This window comes from Gossypium hirsutum, chromosome A07 (genome assembly GCF_007990345.1).
Source record: "Gossypium hirsutum isolate 1008001.06 chromosome A07, Gossypium_hirsutum_v2.1, whole genome shotgun sequence".
NCBI classification, from domain to species: Eukaryota; Viridiplantae; Streptophyta; class Magnoliopsida; order Malvales; family Malvaceae; genus Gossypium; species Gossypium hirsutum.
In genome coordinates, this window is record NC_053430.1 from 11,082,667 (window position 1) to 11,098,899 (window position 16,233).

General features: G+C 33.9%; 3 protein-coding genes across 6 annotated transcripts; 1 reads left to right on the forward strand and 2 right to left on the reverse strand.

Moving 5' to 3' along the window:
• Positions 1–6,263: 6,263 nt before the first annotated feature.
• On the reverse strand, positions 6,264–10,094 carry LOC107936606 (thymidylate kinase). 4 transcript variants are annotated; one of them, XM_041117558.1, is made up of 6 exons: positions 10,025–10,092; positions 9,325–9,385; positions 8,876–9,235; positions 8,609–8,720; positions 8,462–8,521; positions 6,264–6,697 (listed from the first exon to the last, which is right to left on the reverse strand). In XM_041117558.1, the coding sequence occupies exons 3-6, from the start codon at positions 9,148–9,150 to the stop codon at positions 6,491–6,493; spliced, it is 654 nt and encodes a 217-aa protein (XP_040973492.1). In that variant the 5' UTR covers positions 9,151–9,235; positions 9,325–9,385; positions 10,025–10,092; the 3' UTR covers positions 6,264–6,490. The 4 variants fall into 4 exon arrangements, with proteins under 4 accessions (XP_040973492.1, XP_040973491.1, XP_040973493.1 ...); XM_041117557.1 differs by lacking the exon at positions 9,325–9,385 and having other exon boundaries at positions 10,025–10,094; XM_041117559.1 differs by lacking the exon at positions 9,325–9,385 and having other exon boundaries at positions 8,876–9,266; positions 10,025–10,091.
• A 565-nt stretch (positions 10,095–10,659) lies between these two features.
• LOC107936628 (ELL-associated factor 1) lies at positions 10,660–12,372 on the forward strand. The gene is made up of 2 exons (XM_016869385.2): positions 10,660–10,886; positions 11,439–12,372. Exons 1-2 carry the CDS (start codon positions 10,760–10,762, stop codon positions 12,266–12,268), a joined length of 957 nt encoding a protein of 318 aa, XP_016724874.1. The 5' UTR covers positions 10,660–10,759; the 3' UTR covers positions 12,269–12,372.
• Positions 12,329–15,560, reverse strand: LOC107936630 (ATP-dependent Clp protease proteolytic subunit 3, chloroplastic). Its single transcript, XM_016869386.2, has 5 exons — positions 15,190–15,560; positions 14,230–14,344; positions 13,564–13,739; positions 12,830–12,925; positions 12,329–12,745 (listed from the first exon to the last, which is right to left on the reverse strand). The coding sequence occupies exons 1-5, from the start codon at positions 15,457–15,459 to the stop codon at positions 12,482–12,484; spliced, it is 921 nt and encodes a 306-aa protein (XP_016724875.2). The 5' UTR covers positions 15,460–15,560; the 3' UTR covers positions 12,329–12,481.
• Positions 15,561–16,233: the final 673 nt, after the last annotated feature.

Here is a 16,233-nt window from a genome sequence, read left to right on the forward strand (position 1 = left end):
TTACAAGTGATCTCTTAGTTAAATTCAGTTTGAAAAACAATTTTGAAAATCCAACGTTATGTTGATAGTGTAATTATAATTTTAAAGAAATAAAACAGTTTAAAACAGAAAATAAAAGTCCAAAGCAAAAACAGTCTCAAATGTCCGAAACAGTCCAATAGGACCAGAACAGAGTAAACCAGTTTTAAATAGCACATATTAAATGTGTTTAACCGAGCTCCTGTCACACCAAGCTATCTTATGTCTGAGAATTACTTGAGAATCAAACAAACAGAGAATGAACTTACAAGCTCAGTGTATAACTTACTATAATTCAAAAAGCAAATATAATTCTAGACATACGTTATATCAATCAGATGGATTTTGTAAACAAAAATAGAAACAGATGCGTATAATATACAGATTAAATTCCTACCTCCATTCGCTACACACCATCTTCGACTATCCCTGCACACCAATTAATGTATTAAATACCCACCAGTCCTACACACTAATTAGTGTCTATATGACACTTTTCAGAATATTTGCAACCTAGCTACTAGATCAATAAGCGATATACTGCCAAATACAATTATACATGGCTAGGCTACCAAATTAAGCAAATAAATTAAACTGTCATCACTTCCTCCATAATCATATTTCCCACCCCAATGCATATGCAAAACTAGACAAATATCATATACGTGTATGACATAAATGTTTTTCATATCAGATTCAGATCATACTTAGCATATAATAGATCACGCTATCACATATAACATACTACTCATGCGTTTACTAGTCATATTAAGCAGTAACAGAGTATAAAAAATCATGGTTTATAGGAAAATTTATACCATACGGTCCCTACGGAAGGGCTATATTCGATTCACACGACAACTATGGTCCTAGGAAAAAAATTAGAATTTAGGCCCACATGGCCCCTTTAGCCCAAACCATATGGTTCACACTGTCTGGTACACGGTTTTGTTGCATGTGCTTCAGTACGTCTGGATCACATGAGCTATGTTGACGAAATGTACAAACTAAAACACATATATAATGTATGAAAATCTAAATTCCCACCAGTCCCAAATGAAAGTATGTGGTTGGCTGTATCAAGCACTCCATTCGAGTTGGTATCAAATATTTTATTGCGTTACAAACTAAAAGGTCAACCGAATTCTACTTGGATATGTGATAATATGGATATTCGAAAGACGACGAACAAATTGAGGTTATGCAATTATTGTAGGAACCTAGGGTATACTAAGCCAACAAATCATCATTTGGGAGAAACATTGAGGACAAGAACCAATTAACACATTTATTCATTTTTTTATAGACATACAAAAAAAGAAACAAACAAACAAGCAATTTGTTCATTTTTTCATTGTTTTTATTTTTTTGGTAAATTGTAAATATTGATATAATATTATTGATGTAAAATATAGTAGAATATAATATAAAAAATTCCATTTTTTTCGTAGGTTGTAAATAAATAAGTATATACTACTGATATGAAAATTACAATAGTACAATAATCCAAACTTTTAAATTTTTCTTCTTAGATTGTAAATAAGTATATTATTAATGTAAAATACAGTAGATCAACTTCTTTTGAATAATTAGAATAAGTACATTATGGATGAAAAAAATGTAATAAAATATAAATTAAAAGTTAATAAAGTAAATGATGATTTCCATGAAAAAATTAAAGGCATAATTGAAAAAAAATCCTCAACGTTTGGGGGCTTTTGGTTTTGTGTCCTTGACCTTTTTATTTTTTTGATTGACACCCTCAACATTATGATTTTCTTAAGAAATCAGTCTAATTTTAACAGTCAACATAAGTTGACCGTTAATCAAACTGTAGGTCAACATAATAGCCCATGTGGCATGTCACATAAGTGCACGACATCATAGATGACATCATTTATTTAACAAAATTTTTTCTCTCATTTTCTCTGTTGCCAAACACCACTTGTTTTCTTCAAAACACATGGTTGCTGCCGTTTTTTTTCTCTCATTTTCTCTCTTGGCAAAGACCATTTTTCTTCTTCAAAACATATGGTTGGCTCATTTCATCTACAAGAATCTCCATTACCATGATTATAATCATGCTTTTGTGCAATTTTTGTAAACCCACACCACACTTTCAACTTAAAATCATTGTTTTTTTCCCCACTGTCGGCTACCATTTTTTTCTCTCATTTTCTCTCTTATCAAAGATTGTTTTTTGTAGGTAGCCATGGTCTAACTGTTTCTTAACATGGTTGATTGAACCATGGGAAGTGGCTGAATAAACAAAGAGTCTATTGGGTTCGGTTGAACCGGGGATTGAAAAGAACCACTAGTCAAAAACTGCAAATTTCTTCACGAGAGCAGCGTAAATTGGGACTGAATCGGGTCTAAACCCTTTCATTACCATCTCAGACAGGTTCTTGGACATTGACAATGCTTGTTCCACAAAACCAGACATGGAAGGAATGGTGGAAGAACCAAAAACCTGTTACTCAACAACTTTGAAGAGTGACCTGGATTCGGATCCACGAACTCAGCATCGTTGGTGAAGCAAATGGATTTCAGGTTCAGTTTTTTGTTGAAATTGGGTTGCATTCATCTCCAATTACTCCATTGATTGAAGGGTTGACATGTTGCTTCATCCATCCAAGCATGTGATCAAAAGATCTGTTTTCCATCACCAACACCACTATGGTCTTGATGGGTGACTGCTGTTGAGCTCCCAATAGTGTAAAGAGGCATGCAATTGTGAGAAACTGAAGGAAAATGAAGGTGGTGGATTGGTTTTAGATTCCCCTATTGAAGTCGGCTGAAAAAAGATGGGATTTTTTACTCAATGGAGGGTTTTTAAAGCTGGAACCTCTAAAACTTAAACAAAATCAATTGTAAAAAAAAGGTGAAAACTTGATTGAGAATTTAAAGAAGACAACATCTAGTTACTTCTTTAATTTTGGGTTCAAGCAAAGCTAAACCCTATTCAACATTCACGTGTAAGCTTTTTTTTTCTCTTTAACCCATTTGCTGTCATCAAAATGGTGTTTGGCAAGAGAGAAAATGAAAGAAAAAAATGGCAGCCGACGTGGGGAAAAAAACAATGATTTTAAGTTGAAAGTGTGGTGTGGGTTTACAAAAATTGTACAAAAGCATGATTATAATCACGGTAATGGAGATTTTTGTAGATGAAATGAGCCAACTATATTTTTTGGAGAAGAAAAATGGTGTTTGGCAAGAGAGAAAATGAGAGAAAAAAATGGCAACAACCATGTGTTTTGAAGAAAAAAAGTAGTGTTTGGCTAGAGAGAAAATGAGAGAAAAAAATTTGTTAAATAGATGACAACATCAATGACGTTGTGCGCTTATGTGGCATGCCATATGGGCTATTATGTTGACCTACAGTTTGATTAACAGTCAACCTACGTTGACCATTAAAACTGGATTGATTTCTTAAAAAATCATAATGTTGAGGGTGTCAACCAAAAAATAAAAAAGTCAAGGGCATAAAACCAAAAGCCCCCAAACGTTAAGGGATTTTTTTTGCAATTATGACAAGATTAAAAGAAAATCATTCGCATCATTGGGCCGAATGTCTTCCACAACCTGGTGGGTGTTGGTTCCAAGAAGGATTTATTAATAGTTGGGGTTCTGACTCCTCATCTTTTTCATTTTCATATTCATCTTCACCTCGACCTCGACCTCCATCTTCATCTTCTTATTGTTCTTCCATGCTTGAGCGTCTTGTCGTCCTAGGTTTCCATCATATATCATTTGTTTGAGTAACATGTAGTTACGAAGATGAACCACCTTGGTAGAACAATAACGCCGAAGGTGTTTGTGATACTATTGATGGATAAGTGTATGGTGTCACATAACTTGACTGCAAATAGAATGTTGGAATTGTCAAAAATGGTGGATACATCGGTGTTGTTGTCGACATTGGCGCTCTATATGGTACTTGGGATAGAGGTGGTACAAAAAATACACCTGCAAAAGGTGTTGATACATTGTACAGTAGTGCATAATATGGTGCTTGTGTATAAAAAACGGGACTAGTGAAAGCACCAAAATAATATGAACCATTCTGATTGGGAGGTGGTGCAACCATCAGTGCTACATATGGGGTTAAAGCTGATGATGACCCCATCGAGACATGTACTCCTAACCTAGGATTTATGTGGGTTCGTCTCGACCTCTTATGACGATGTTGTCTAGTCCTTTCATTCTCCAAGAGTAGATATCACTTACCATGATGTCTAAACCATGTCATGTAATCTGGAGAGGTTGTCAATTCCTGTGTGAGAATTGGTTCACACATAGATATGAAATCATACCTATGCTCCCAAATATAGATATATTTGTCATGACATTTCACCCAATCTTCATCAGTTCTCTTCCGTAATTCGATTTGTGCAGTTCTTCGATGTCTTGAGGTGATGGTGGAATGATTTCCCTAAACCCAAACTGGCGCATCACTCGATGAGATTCGTGCATCTCCACCATCGCGAACTATCAATACCTTGACATGCCAAATATTGTGCTTGGCCAAAAATTTGACCAGGATGAATTCTTGAATTCTCGGATCAGCATATGACATCAGTTTAAACTATAGTACAAAATTATAAATTTGATTATCTACCCAATATTAAATTTCAAATCCTTACGTAAATATTATATAATTTAATATTTCAAAAACAAATCTCGACTTCCAATTGTTGATCTAACACTAACCGAATATCTTCAATGTTGTCCGCTATACCCACATGACTCGCCTCATTGTTCCACATATTCAAATAATATGTTCTTTAAAAAATGTAATAATGAAAAAAATATTATGGTAACTATATTATCAAATGAATTTTACCTTAATACAAGTGGGAAAGAATAAAGGGCGTTTGCTCGGGAACGTAAAAATAGTAGTCGGTGCCATGCCCATGATCACTGAAGGAGTATGCAACCACCGATTCTAACTTTTTGTAGTTGTGTCGCCCAACACATCTCTCGGTACAATAAGGCCAACACAGTTACTTCCCAATTGAGTCGCCCCACTTCTTTCAAATCGACGAGTTGTAGTAGCCACCTAAAATATATTATATTTCGAGATTTATTAGGTATTAGAAGACCCTTGATTAACCTCAAGATGAATGCTCTGGCGTATTGTTCTTTTTCAATGGCAGCGCGGAGTTGTCGATACAATTAAAATTTTCTTCCAACCATTTCATTTTTATCCGGTTACGAAAAAAATTATCTGACACGTTGCTCGTAAATTGCGCTCCAATTGCCAATGACCACTGCCCCCATAACGACTGACCCATCCACCAGTAAATCGAGTTGTAAAACTATGTCCTCAAGTGCAATTGTACACTTACCGCATGAAAGATGTAATGTGTGTGTCTCGAGTCTCCACCTTTTCACCAAAGCGCTGATAAGTGTAGAATCCAATTTAATCCCCCCGAGCATACAAGATATGTGCAAGAATCCTGCCTCTTGCAAGTGTTGTTCAATAAGATGCGGTGCCCTAATAGTTAAATTGTATATGTATGTCTCTAAAATCTGATTTTCAGCCTGATTAAATAAACATAAAAAAAATTATAAAATTAGTAATCTTAGCAACTTAATAATGAACTTAATTAAAATTAAAAAATGTAATAATATTTTTTTACCATTTACAAATGGATGATAGAAGTATACTTGTCATGGAAACGAATAAACAGAATTGTCATTATAAAAATTAATTAAAAATAAAGAAATTACGAAATATAAAATTAAAACAATAAGACTTGGAGAGAAATTGAAAGAAAAATTTAGAACTGAAAAGTTGAAAAATTGAAAGAATGAATGAATTGAGAGAATTAGGAAAAAGGGATTTCAATGCAAAAGGAATAAAATGGCTTGAGTTTATAAAACATATAAACTAGCCGTTTTTAGCTGTTGGAAAAAAATTTTGCAATTGAATTTTTTTTTTATCATTGAGAAAAGTTACCGTTGGCTAAAAATGCATCCCACTAGACGTGCTTTCATCTGACTTGCAAGAAAATGCGTCTAGTAAGATGCGTTTTCTATTTCTCTCTCCGGTTTATTTTCTTAAATATGAAAAAATTCCTAAAACCCTAATTATTCCTAAAAACTACATATATATCAAATTTACCCTAAAGCCTATCCAAGGGATAATTTAATAGTACTCAAATATAATACTTATAATAAATAAATTCTGATGTTGAAAAAAATTTGCAAATTTTGTTTCGAAATTTACAAAAACATACAAATATCCAACCCACTACCATACATATTTCAGAAAGAAATCATTGGTTCAACTGTTCAATAAACCATAAAAAACTGAAAAAACCACTACACTAACAGAGTCTCAACATCTCACATAGTTCATCTTGAACCTACAATAAACAGATGCATTATCACAAGTTTTCTTCCTTTTTTTCCTACAAAATGTGAATGAAATGTAGTTCCAATAATAAATACATACAAAGTTAAATGTTTATAAAGAAACCGACGCGGCATCAGTCTTTGGAGACAGCGGCGAACCGGCATTAGTCGTCGTAAGAAGCATGAGGAGCAGCAGTACATCCAGGATCAAATGGATCTTCAGAGCCACAACAATGCCAGTATTGAAATACTTTACCAGATTCAGGTGTATCCATGGTGCCCCCTGCATATACACTCTCGAATTTCCTCTTTGTTTCCCCTGTAAACAAAAATGTTCTTAAAAATGTGAATATGAGAAACTTAATTAAAAGAAAAATAACAATGTTGAGAGTGATCTATCAAAAAGCATATATTGGAAGCTGAAACAAGTGCAAAAAAGGTTTAAAACATGCTCAAACCATGAACACTTTCACCGGACGTGAGGAACATGCAAGTCAACCAGTTCTGACAACCAGACCACTCAGATAAGACATCATCCACATATCATGTTACCCACTTAACAAAGATCTTGGAAGGGATCAGCCAACCAACCAAAGGCAGCCATGTGTCCACAAGATCAACCTATATTAGCAAGTGTTGTTTGAACTGAATCGAACCGACTAGGGTAGGTCTAAAGAGTGGTTTAAACCAGTTAGATAGAGAACTGGTTGAACTGGCAAATAAACTGACTAAAAATCGATTGAACCAAAATTTTTTTAATTATTTTTGAACTTTTAATAATTTTTTATTTAGATCGATTGAACCAGTCAAACCAATTGAATTGGCGATTTGGTATTCTAACTGACTCAACCAATGGTCCAGTTTAGAAAACATTGATATAAGCTCTCTCTCACCTCAAGGAGGTGCCATGTTCATTGATCCCTTACTCTACAAACAGTCCATCCTTTCCCTTCCTTCCCTTCGTTCCTCTCCACCACCTACACAATACAACTCTCCACCCTAATAGGTTGAACCGTTCTTGATCTCCATCCCATCTTCCTCCACGTCACTTTCCAATATCGACATATCCTATGTTACTCTTTAAGTTTTTTAGTACTCGTATTCGACACATATCTATGATTTGCCAAATACATTGAAAAACTAATTTTTGAACACCTACGTGGTGCACATATCCAACGCTCAAACTCGAGAGTTACAGACTATATCCCAATTATGGCTCCCACAAAGCCAATTGTGGAATGAACTTATCATTACAAATTATTACTGTTAATTCAACAATTAACTTTGCAAACTGATTATGCAAGATTGTCACCACTCTCATTCAGCTAGAACTTAAACCATTCAACACCCAAAATCATTTATAAAAAAACTAATAATAATAAAATTCAATCAACAATTCTTAAACATAAGAACCCATTTTTCTTTTAATTATCTAAAGCTTAAAAACCCCAAATTTTGACAGAAATACTTTGCCTATGCGGCTATGTTTACAGTTCAGGCATTCAACGCTGAAATCAGTGCAAACGAAGTAATAATGCAGGAAAAAAAATGGTTACCTCCGAAATGGGCAGTGTGAAAATGGCAAGCTCGAGGGTGATTGAGCAATGGGTCGAATTGGGATTTGCAATTCTTGCATGTTTTCAGGTTCTTGGTGCTGGGTTTCGATGTGCAGAAGATTGGAAATAGACCTGATTTGGATTGTATTTGGTGGGTCTTAATGGAAGATAAACAAGGGTTCCTTAATTTGTGGTGAAAATTAGACGGGTTTTTGTGAATATATGGCAAAGAAAAGGGAGAGATTGTTAGAGCCATGTAACAATTAATCTCTTTTGTAGATTTCTTCAAGCTACAACACCCTTTTCGGCTTTATATTTAACGTCCAGTTTTGGCCTTTTCATATTAATCACCTTTTATAGGGTTAAATTTCACTCAATATCACTAAATCATTAGTAAGTTTACATATTGATCACCCCTGTGTCCTCCTCTTTCTGCAGCTTTCTGATAGTATGAAACGATATTTCAGTCATATAGGGATATTTAACATTAAAAAAAAAAAAAAAGAGCAGTTGTGTGCATGACTAACCTCGGGTGTTATGTCGAGATAAACGACCAAATCTGGGGCTATTAAACCGGTCTCTGGTGCCTGTAAGGAAAGACCTCATTTTGATATGAATGACCATATGCTAAATAATACTTATAACAGTTTGGTTTTCCTGCAGCATGCTTTCACCTTACACCATTCGAAATCAAGTCCTTTAGCAGTTGAGAAAGCAACCCCGGAATAAGAGTAACGGTCCACTATAAGAGTGGTTCCAGCTTTCATTTTGGTTTCCATCATTGATCTGCAAACAAATAGTTGATCTTACAACTTTGTGTTAGGTTCTGATACTACTATCGGAACCACGTGTTTGCGGATATTTTGGTCTAGTTTTCAATGTAGTTTCCAACCAGACAAGATTATTATAGGACAACGTATGTAATAAGTTTCGACACTTACCTCTTCTCCCACCGATTTGCGCTGAAAAGGAGATGAATCGTGTGGTCATCCAACTGCGATTTATTTGTAAGATATGCAGATATCATCTGTCCGACACTAGTAGTTCTGTCTGGAAATCGCCATATTTCAACTGAATGACCCAATCCCTCCAAATACGAAACCAACCTCCCACATTGTGAAGTTTTTCCACTACGATCCAACCCTTCGAAAACAACCAACGTGCCTCTAGATTCATTGTTTGCACTCAAAGGGGTACAATTATCACTGATTTCCATTCTAATGGATCTAAGTGGAAACTTGCAGGAAAGATTCAATCTCAAATTCAATGATCTCCTCCTCACTAAAAAATCGTCGAAATTTCTGAAATCCAACGATTTCGAAGTTACAAGTTCTGTTTTATGGAGTACATAAGACGATTAAACTAACAATTCAAACATGAAAGTACTTACAACGCCTTAGAAATCAAAAAAGAAGAGCAAGCATATGTTATGTCCCTACTAATGCTACAAACTGCAATTAAGATCGAAATACAAACAGATCCAAGAATTAAGCAATTGAACAGACAAATTTGAAGTTGCAACTATATATATATATGTTTATCATATAATAAACAAATCCAAATAAAAAAGAAAAGGTAAAAGACTCATGGAGACCGCTGTACTAGGAGTAAAATTGCATTTTACTCTTTTGCTAAAAAATGGTCAAATTAGTTTCTATAGTTAGATTAAAGAGCAAACTGGTCATTTCTATTAAAGGTTTCCAACATTTCTATTGTTAAAATTCCATGCTGACATAAAAGCCCGATTTTTAATGGTAGAAATGGATATCATTTTTAATAGTACCAATATGCTCTTTGATCTAACATATAGAAACTAGTTTGCTATTTTTTAAACTAAGGTCTTAATACCAATTGCCTTTGAAATCCAAATTCTCACCACAAACCCACCTTTATAGATTAATCAAAAATCATAATTAAACAATCGAAGAAAATCCCAACATAAAGAAACGATCTTTGTTCTAAAAGGGGGAAAATATAATAACATAAGACTCAATTTACAGTTTATGGGCAAAAAAGTTGTAATGGGATTAAGAAAAATCATTTATAAAAACAAAAAAACCCAGAAAATGAAAATGGAAGAGGGTAAGTACCTGAGAGGAACTGCAGCCATTAGAGAGGAAAAAGGAGAGACTTTTCGAGGGAAAAAAAAAATATGGGGACTTCTATAAAATAAAAGAGTTAACCTTTGCCCGCGTAAGCTAAATATATGGTTAAATATTTCTTTTAGTCCCTAAACTTTGTGAAAGTTGTGAATTTAGTCTTATATTTTAATTTTATCAATTTTAATCATTGAACTTTTTGAATTAATCAATTTTAATCTTATTACTTTTCAAATTTTAAAATTTTAGTACTAATTCAAATAGTAAGAGTTAAATTTATTTGATTAAATTTAATTATAAATCTTGTACTATTTGTACAATTATAAATTTAATAAATTCTTCAATTATATTATTCAAAGTTTGTATAAATTTTTGCCTTGACATAAGTGGTTGTCGTTAATTCATTATCTAGATTTTTGGTTAGTAATATTGTGAAAATAATAAATTGATATGACATTACACTTATAATAGTACATTTGTCGCTTCAAATTTTGAAAATAACATAATTTAAATGAATTTAAGAGTACTTTAAATTTTAAAATGTAGGGTAACTTAATTAAAGTATGGTATTAAATTCACAACTTTTTAAAGTACATAGGTAAATTTATCAACTTTAGTACTGAGCTAAAAAGACCAAACCACCCTTTTTTTACCCCCAATTCGCTAATTTTCTTACTCGTCTTTTTCTTTTACCCCTTTCAAAAATTCCTTCTAGGGTTTTCGAAAATGGCAAGTAACAGCAATCAAGAAGAACCAAGTACTGCTCCTAAGCCTAATCGATGGTACAATATAAGTTTAGGGTCTTCCTTCAAGGACCAACACCAACCTAATTCCAAATTCTGTACTTTACGCTGTAAGTACTCATTTCCTCCTTTTAATTTTTTCTGGGTTTTGTTTGGTAACCCAGAAAGAAAAACAGTTTTTCATGTTAAGTATCGCTTTTTTTTTTCTGGGTTCTTTATGGTTTTCGAGAAAACGAATGAAATTTGTTAACTAGCCATCTTTAATTTCAATGGGATAACTTCATATATTCTTGTTCTATCAGTATTCAGAATTGCAAATCATTGAATTTTAGGCTTTGATGCTCAATGTCATTAACTTGTTAAAAGTACTATAGAGATCCCATATTAGCAGTAAAATTGCATTTTGACCTATATGAAACTGGTTTAAAATTTTCTTTCATTTCTATTAAAAACTGGTGCTACTAGATGGACTAATTTTTAACAATAAAAATAAATAGAAATTGTATTAGAAAGATTAATTTATTCTTTGATTTAACTTACGGAGGTTAATTTACTTATGAAAATCGTTGAATTTTGAATTGAATATTGTTTAACCAATCATTCACATATGAAAATCGTTGAATTTTGAATTGAATATTGTTTTTGTTTGGTTCTGTTTTCAGATGAATTTAAGCCAGCATCAATTGATAAGAACCAACCAGGATTATTACATAAGTCTAAGGATAACAGGGTTAAGGTAGAATTTGAAAACAACCAACATGGAAAACCCAAGGTGACATTTGATGGTGTTTGTGAAGATTACAAGGATAATGATGCTGTTTTGTTCTTTGATGGCGAGACTTTCCGGTTGGAACGGTTACACCGAGCTGTCAAGCGGTTGAGGCATGTACGTCAACTTGGCGAGTCCATGGCTGCAGCTACCTGCACCACAGCCATGGCTCCTTCAGTTGGTCCTGCTGCTGAGTCTTATTCCCCTCCACTTGGTAAAGGGCCAAAACCCGAGTCCTCAAACAAAAGTCCAGTTCCTCCTTTACTGGAACATATTGACACTGGTGACTTCAATACCGGAGGTGAGCACGCATCTTCAATTCCTAATAAACCAACAGTTTCACCGGATCCGAAAAGTTATGAATCAGAAGAACAGGTGGATATAGTCGACGATGATGATGACAATGATGGGTTGGAAACCTATAAACAAGATGACAACGCTTCTGAAAAGATATCCACTGGTATTGGCATCGATATAAACTTACCAGTTGACACGGATGAGGAGGTTGATTTAAGTGAGGATGAAGAACATAAAGCAGGACGTAGTGCGGCTGAAGCTCTTAGAGCTCAAGTGAATGCTGAAGAGAAAGAAGAGCAGAGTTCAAGCTCGAGTAGTAGTAGTGGAAGTGAGAGTAGTGGAAGCGGTAGCGGTAGTGAAAGTAGCGGAAGTGGTAGCGGAAGTGGAAGTGAAAGCAGTGATGGCAATTCAGAAGTATCTATTTAAGTAGTTGATGATCATACATGTATGTATGTATATGCTAATGCTACAATCATGACAATGTAATGATGCAACCACAATCTGAATTCTATTAAGTTTCAATTCATTGAGATTGTGTTCTTTTTTGTCTTTTTTGAAAAAATAATTGTTACAATCTAACATGTCAAAAGCTTAAAGAGAGAAACAACAATGGAGGTAAACAGTTATCTCACAAAATCTTCATAAAGGAGCAGCTTCTTTCTTTTCCTGGCCACCTGTATGACCATTCTGTAACATTTTATGTTCTGTAGGCAAATTCTTCTTTGCTTTCTTGCTCCCTTCGACTTTCCACAAATCCCAAACCCGGGTTTTCGGTGGCGGTGCTGCATCTGCAATTGGAGCAACTAACCCTGGCTTGCCATCGTCTATAACTCCATCGATTAGACCATATTCCTTGGCTTCCCAAGGATTCATGAAATTATCCCGGTCTGTATCTACTTCGATCTACAACATAATGGATAGTAAAAAACAAAAACCGAGTGTGATAAAAAAAAAAAGTAGATGATAAAGGCTACAGAAGGCATTAACCTGTTCTTCGGGCTTTCCTGTAACTCTTGATAAAATCTTGTTCAACTTAACCTTATGGTACACCATTTCCCTTATCCGTATGCTCATCTCTGTTGCCTGTAATCATATGCGGCAGTCAGAGTGCGAATAACGAACCACCAGAAATCAACTAGCTACATTATATATTATCGAATACACTCTCAACACGCATAAGCAGAAAACAAATCTACGCAGAATTAGCAGAAAAACTTTGTATTGACAAAACAGCCAAGCACTCAAAGTTGGTATAGTATGGAGACCCTGTATTGAAGTTAGATTGCATTTTGCCTCATCTATTAAAAAATAGACAAATTAGTCCTTGTATATTAGTTCAAAGAACAAATTAGTCCTTTTTGTTAAAAAATTTATTCATTTGTATTGTTAAAAACTACCATGGCTGATGGAATAACCAGATAGTGATACATGACGTGCCACATATATCTCATATTGACGTACAGGGGCCAATTTTTAACAGAAGGACCAATGTGCTTTTTTATCTAATTTATAAAGACTAGTTTGCCCATTTTTGAGTAGTAGGGGCAAAATACAACCCGACTACTAGTACAGAGGCTTTTGTGATACTTTTACCTCTAAGACAGTCAACTCTAGCAAATATAATGCAATCAAATCTCTCGTCGGTTTAAGCCACACAATGAAGTTAATAGTGCCCAAGAATCCTTGAAATGAGGAAATAAGGCGGACCATCATAGACTTACTTTGCCTCCAGCAGTTCCAAGTGGTTGATGAATCATCACTCTCGAATTAGGCATGCAAAACCTCTTCCCTTTCGTACCGGTAGCCAAGAGAAACGCACCCATCGATGCAGCTAGCCCTAGACAAATAGTCGAAACATCTGCTTTGCACATCTTCATGGCATCGTATATTCCCATTCCTACAAGCAACAATCAATGAGAGAAGGTTAATGTACACCTAAGTGAATGCTTCTCGATGTTGAGTATTAAACAACATACACAGGACCAAAGCAAATCAAGCATGTTAGCAAACAAAAGAAAATGAAATTGCATGTTTTGTAAACACTTCTTTGAGTTCATTACCATAATTATATATCTTATGCTTATTGTATATACATACACACTTATACATTTTGCGCCTTACTTCACTTAAGGTTCTTTTTTGCGCTGTGCATCCTTAACAAACACTGATCAAAGACCATTTGCAAACCATATGATTACTTTAAAACTAACCAAGCTCGGAACTCTAGGAGTTTACCTTATTGTAAACTACAAAGAATACCCTAAACAAAAAACTGCATTAAACAGTTTATCAAGTTCCAAAGCCTATTCTAATGCTTATGAAGAAAGGCAACAAAAAACAGAGAGAAGCAAGGAGTCGAGCATATGGAAGAAAACGTATAGACATACCAGCAGTGACAGAGCCACCCGGTGAATTGATGAACAATTTTATGTCTTTCTCAGAGTCTTCAGCATCGAGAAGTAACAGTTGACTTATAATCAAGTCTGCTGTCATGTCATCCACCTATTTAACATCAATGAAAAAAAAACAGTTTAAACCAAAATAATCATCGAGACCTTAAATTCGAAGCCATAATACGGTAAATTTCAAAAAGTCTATCTTTAAACCAACTAAATGCTGAAGAAAGATAATCCCATTTCCTCTATATGCCATAAAAAAAATAAAAATAAAAATAAAAACAAACAAACAAACAAACAAACACACACACAAATAGATGTTAATAAACAAAACAATTTCCAAATTGAATTATAAAACTATGAGATAAATCTTCAAAATTACACATGAACTTCAAGGTGTTGTGCAATGTAATCCATTGATTTGGTGCAAAACGGTATAAGAAATGCGTATCAAAATCTTAACAGTACAATAGGAAAAAAAAAACACTGAATGATTGCACGAAAAGTTCACCAATCAAGTTGCATATTTGATCAATAAGTAATATTTCTACCCTTTAAAAACCAAACCCATTATCCAATAAAAAAAAAGAGAGAAAAAAGAACGGCAATAAACAAATCGATTTCCAAATTGAATTATAGAAACTATGGGATAAATCTTTAAAATTACACATGAACTTCAATATAGTGGGCAATGTAATCCATTGATTTGGTGCAAAACGGTATTAGAATTGAGTATCAAAATCAACACTTTACCAGTAAAATAGCAAAAAAACTGAATAATTGCACTAAAAGTTCACAAATCAAGTTGCATATTTGATCAATAAATAACATTCCACCCTTTAAAAACCAAACCCACTTTCCCAATTGAAAATATAAACCAAACCCATATTCAAGATTGAGTAAAAAGCAATAAAGAAGCAAAGAACTTTAAATAAAAATAAAAACCCAAACCTGAGAACCCAAAAATATAATCCTTTGACGAAGAAGCATGTTGGTAGTGTCAAGCTCTTCAAATCTGGGAAACCAAGTTGGAGTTGTTGAAGATGAAGAAAGAGGGGATAAATTAGAGACATTCCAATTACTGGATAGTGTTGCTCTTTTTGGATATGAATTCCTTAGAGCTTCTACAGTGGTTTTTACTCTTTTTTTGTTTGTAAAAAGAGAATTTTTGTTAACAAGACATGGTGGTGGCTTGGCTATTTGGGTTAAACTCATCTCCATGTTTGTAAAGATTGCGTTTTTCGTTTTGTGTTCTTTGGTTTCGTCTGCCGTTTGCGTTTGGGTTTTGCAAGACACAGGTTTGGGATATGTTATATGACTATTTCAATGCCAAAACGGTGTCGTTTCAGTTACAAATAGATATCTTCATTTGCCTTTGTCCTTGGTTAAAAGGCTTAATGCATCGTTTACTCTCTAAAGTATATCGCTTATCTTGTTTAGGTCCTTAAAATGATTTTTTTCACCCAAATTTAAAGTTTTCGACTTTTCATTGATTCAATCTTTTGCAAGATTTTCAAAACCAAATTCGCCACTATTACTTCTCGATTTGTTTGATTTAATTGAATAAATTTTAAAAATTAATATATATATATATTTAAAAATAGGGAAAACATATTCAATAATCGCTTCAACTATTTTAATTGATCAATTTAATCAATCCGATTGGATGGTTCAACTAGTTTATAGGTCAACCAATCCAATTCCTTATTCTAGCTCAGTACTTTGGTCGATCCACTTCAATTCTAAAATGAGTGATCCTTTGCCCGTTAAATAAAACTTTTGTGATACCCAACCAATTAGAAACTGAACAATTGTGATATCCAATGAGTTAGAAATTGCCACATGTTTAATGATGATATTCGACAGAGTTAGTTGTGGTAAATTTGTTAAATTAATACCAGACTGATAGGGTGTGTAAAATTTATCAGTTGTCTTGAATTTATTTAAGAATTAATATCAAATTAATAGAATATATAAAGATTGAGGGCTAAGTTT